This window comes from Labeo rohita, chromosome 14 (assembly GCF_022985175.1).
Source record: "Labeo rohita strain BAU-BD-2019 chromosome 14, IGBB_LRoh.1.0, whole genome shotgun sequence".
In the NCBI taxonomy this organism is placed as follows: Eukaryota; Metazoa; Chordata; class Actinopteri; order Cypriniformes; family Cyprinidae; genus Labeo; species Labeo rohita.
In genome coordinates this window covers 25,145,484-25,150,205 of record NC_066882.1, presented here as the reverse complement: position 1 = coordinate 25,150,205, position 4,722 = coordinate 25,145,484, and the positions used below count along the sequence as shown (strand labels likewise).

Sequence of the window (4,722 nt, the reverse complement as noted above, 5' to 3'; positions counted from 1 at the left end):
TCTACCACAGTTTAGATTGACACAGAAATGAAAAATTAAGTTTGTTTGCGTTCATGGAAAATGCTACCAGCATCACCAGCTGTCACAGAGATGTGGTTATGTCAGAAAACAAAACTTTGTGGACGTACGAGCTTCATAATACAGTCCAGGATAAAGGATTTGTGAAACACGTTGCTACTAAACGGATTACGCTTTGAAATTATTGTTACATTGTGACAAACTTCTCAAAGCCACGGCTGAACATCCTGAAAACTTGAGGACAATTTAAAACCCAAGGAGACCCTCATGTCTACCAGTCAATAAATCCCCTTCGTAGTGTCTGACAGAAGCGGAACGCAGTCGATATCCCTCTTTACGCTGATGGACGGAGTGTTGTCCTCATGGAGATTCTTTGTCTCATCTCCTCGTCACCATTCTCTGACCTTTGTGTGCGGATCGCTTTCGTCCCCGACTAATGAATGTCTGACACTCTGTTCCCAAACCTAGCGATCAGCCTACATACACAGCATTTTAAGTAACCGGTAGTTGAGCTCCCCATGCGAAGGCACCTCCAAATTAGGCCTTATAAGGTCTTATAAGATGCAACAACACTGCACTGTCCTTAATGGAAAAATCCAAGTTGTTACACCTACTGCTTTAACAAATAGTTCACCGAAAAATTAGCTGAAAATGTACTCACCCTCAGGCCATTCAAGATGTAGATGAGTTTTTTCCTCATGGGAACAGATCTGGAGAAATTCAGCATTACATCAGTTGCTCACCAATTGATCCTCTGCAGCGGATGGGTGCCGTCAGAATGAGAGTCCAAACAGTTGATAAAAGCATCACAATAATCCACAACTAATCCACACCATTCCAGTCCATCAATTAACATCTTGTAAAAGCTGCTTGTTTGTAAGAAACAATTCATCATTAACATGTTTTTAACTGATTCTACCCAAATGAGGAAGCATTATTATGGATCATGGACTCAAGAAACAATGGTTTAAAGTTAAAACCTTAGACTGATTTCTTACAAACATGCAGCTTTTTGCTTCACAGGATGTTAATTGGTGGACTGGAGTGGTGTGGATTAGTTGTGGATTATTGTGATGTTTTTATCAGCTGTTTGGACTCATTCTAACGGCACCCATTCACTGCAGAGGATCCATTGGTGAGCAAGTGATGCAATGCTACATTTCTCCAAATCTGTTCTGATGAAGAAACAAACTCATCTACATCTTGGATGGGCTGAGAGTGGTTTCTTTTTTCATAAAATGTTCATTTTTGGGGCGAGCTATTCATTTAACTGAAATCAATCAGTTGGAATCAATCAGTCACTCTATTTCACTCTATTCCTATTTAAACAGCCAGCAGCTCACTAGGTTTCAGAACAGAGTTTAAAGGATTAGTTCACTCCAGAATTAAAATTTCCTGATGATTTACTCACCCCCATGTCATCTAAGATGTTCGTGTCTTTCTTTCTTGAGTCAAAAAAAGGGTTTTTGAAGAAAACGTTCCAGGATTTTTCTCCATTTCACGAGTTCACCCTCACATCTAATCTGGTTGAGTACACAGTAAGCATATTTTGGCGTGCTGTCCTGGGGGAGGGCTCCGAGCCCGGAATATGGCCCGAACCCAGAGAACTCCCCCCATCCCAAGTATAGGATGAGGATAGATTAAGAGTGAGGAGTTGGGGTGGAGGGGGGGATGCCGAAAAAACAGTCGAATGATGGAGGTAAGTCGGCTGTGTGCTTATATATGACTTGTGCTAGCTAGACGAGTTGCACCTGTGCCAAATTAGTTGATTATCTGATCATGCTCCTCCCGAACTTTGTTATCAAACATCATATAGTGGACTTCAATGGGGATCTGCAGGTTGAAGGTCCAAATTGCAGTTTCAATGCAGCGTCAAAGACCTCTACACAATCCCAGCCGAGGAATATGGGTCTTATCTAGAGAAACGATTGGTTATTTTCTAAAAAAAATTACAATTTATATAGTTTTTAACCACAAATGCTTAGTTCTTCGTCTGTGTACTCTGGTTCAAAAATGTAGGGTAGGGTGAAAAACTCTCATTTTCTGCTCCAACTTCAAAATTGTCCAACATTGTTGTTTTACCTATTTTTTTGTAAAGGGCATTCGACTTTCTTTGCACATTCGCTTTGTAAACACGTCACGCGTGACCTTTCCAGCATGATTTCGCAAATCAAGCTAGCGCAAGATAAGCATTTGTGGTAAAAAAAAAAAAAAAGTATGTAATTTTTTTTTTTTTTAGAAAATGATAGTTTTGCTAGATGAGACCCTTATTCCTCTGCTGGGATCGTGTAGAGCTCTTTGAAGCTGCACTGAAACTGCAATTTGGACCTTCAACATGTTGATCCCCAATGAAGTCCATTATATGGAGAAAAATCCTGGAATGTTTTCCTCAAAAACCTTCATTTGCGACTGAAGAAAGAAAGACATGAAAATCTCGGATGACATAGGGGTTTCAGTGAAATTATCAGGAAATTTCAATTCTGGAGTGAACTAATCCTCAAAATATATTAAACATTAAAAGTTGTTTAATAAAGTTCTCAAGTGAAGCAAAAGCAAGAGGGAAGCTGTGACTAAACTGTTCACATCAAATATTCGTGTATTACATCTGCGCTATTTTTAGTTGTACATATGTACATGTACACGTACATAAACATGTATTTGTAAGACGCTGTGTCAAATTTAAAAAAGCTACATTTTTTTAAAAACCATCAAAACATGGCTTCCTTAGGCTATTTTCAGATATATGTGAATAGCCCCATTTTGCTATGTCCAGGTCTCGAAATTACCATAATTACTAAATGAGATTGTACTTAGAATTATTCAGTTTCTCAGAATCAGAAATAGTTCATTTCTATGGCAACACTCAATGCCAAAATTGCTGTGTAACACCAAAATGGCTGCATGTGCAGCTTTACTCATGATTAAAGTAAAATAATTAATCACTACATTAATTTACCTCCAGTGAATGTGCATCAGGAAACATCAGCTCTAGCAAAACAATAGTAAAGATAACATATGTAGAGGTACAGCAGCTGTTGCTCGCCTGTAATTGAAGCTGCTGCCATTTCTAGCCAGAGTTTTCATTAAATTGTGAGTTTCTGACTTTCCAACAAAAACATGGGCAGGATTTACTACTTGGAAACTAGTAATTATGGTAATTTCACCATGACATGAACATCCCATTAATGCAACATGGATGCAGCCGCTAATTTCCTCACAAACACTTAAGACTGAATTTAAAGTGTAAATGTTTGATGTTCTCACAGACATTGTAGCTTCAATATTTAGATTCATTATGATTAATGAACTCACAATGATATATTTTTCTCTGTCATTCACACCTTGTCACATACAGATCCACACTTTTCGCTTCCTAGAGTACGTAACACACAAACGTGGTTCAAACGCACGTCTTCCGCTCCGTATCTGTCTTGTGTTCATGTCCAGACTTGAAAATATACAGTATATATATAAATATATAGAATAACAAATATTATAATCAATGTATTTTTATACGCCGATATTCTAAGACTACATTTCCCACAATGCACTTCTTTTTCCTCCCTCCACTTGTTTGTAACTGAGATATTTAAGATGACGTCAATAAAATTGTGTATTTTAATGCAGTCGATGTTTCTGGTCTGGTGACACAGTTAAAATATCAGATCTGGCCTTTATGTACATCATTAATTATGAGCAATAATACTAGTGATATTTGAGTTAAAGGAGAGAAAAGGGCAATGAAAGGTGAAACTCACGGTGAGAGCGTGTTCTCGGCCCATCGTGATGACTGTGCGGTTTATCGTCCTCAGCAGGGACGACACTATGTCCTGAATGTGCTGAAATGTGTCTCCCTGGAAGAGAAAGAGAGGAAACGCTTGTTATTTGTATTCTAGCACTGAACCCGCTACATCCAAACGGTCAAAGATTTTCTCATTAAGGCGCCCAATTAAAACACAAGCACACAGAATGACTCTTCAGTTTCTCACCTCAGCGCTCCCTGCTTAGAAGCTACAAATCTTAGATAAACATAAAAGAAGATTTTGATTATATACACAAGTCAGAGTGTTTTGATATTTTTATGCTGCTTTTTGTCCTTTGTGGAGCTTTACGGCTCTTGGTCTTTATTCACTTTCATTTGCATAGAAAAGAGCAGTGTGTTAATGCTTACAGAATTCACATTTTTTTAGTTAACCATTCGTTTCACCGTGCAAATGAAGAGTGAAATGTGTGTTTGTGTTTAAGCTGCAGGTCTGGTCTCTCTGGCTCCATCACACTAATTTAGTGGTTAAATGTATTGATTAGGTTTAAGAGATCTGGAACAGATCAGACGTGTGTGTGTGTGTGATGTCAACTAAAGGTCTTTAATTTAATTTTTTAAAAATCAATTTTGAGAAAATCCATTTGGACCCAAAAATTACCCACTTCCAAAAATGTGGAGTCCTTTAAAGTAAACTTAAATCTTATTACATATTCCTAGCCTTACAACCTGACCTTAATACAAATTGTTTTTAGTAAGTAATATTAAGATATAAATATCATATAAACATCAGAGGAAAAACTCATTTTCAAATGGTGCTAGAACTACTAAACTTAAATCTGAAAATAAAGTATTGATTAAAATGAAAATGATTAAAAAAAATCACATTAGCACATAACAATATAGCTAAACTGAATACATGTCATTTAAAAAAATGGTAGTTT

At 37.3% G+C, this 4,722-nt stretch overlaps 2 protein-coding genes across 3 annotated transcripts in view; both read right to left on the bottom strand.

Annotated features, from left to right (window-relative positions):
• The window catches only part of LOC127175881 (dedicator of cytokinesis protein 2), a 139,637-nt gene that overhangs the window by 62,266 nt on the left and 72,649 nt on the right, over positions 1-4,722 (bottom strand). For both annotated transcript variants that reach the window (XM_051127185.1, XM_051127186.1), the window contains exon 26: positions 3,777-3,872. In XM_051127185.1, coding sequence (XP_050983142.1) covers positions 3,777-3,872 — 96 coding nt within the window. The remainder of the gene's footprint in view (positions 1-3,776; positions 3,873-4,722) is intronic.
• LOC127175882 (protein diaphanous homolog 1) overlaps positions 1-4,722 on the bottom strand; it is a 409,358-nt gene that overhangs the window by 403,827 nt on the left and 809 nt on the right. The gene's annotated exons all lie outside the window — the stretch shown is intronic.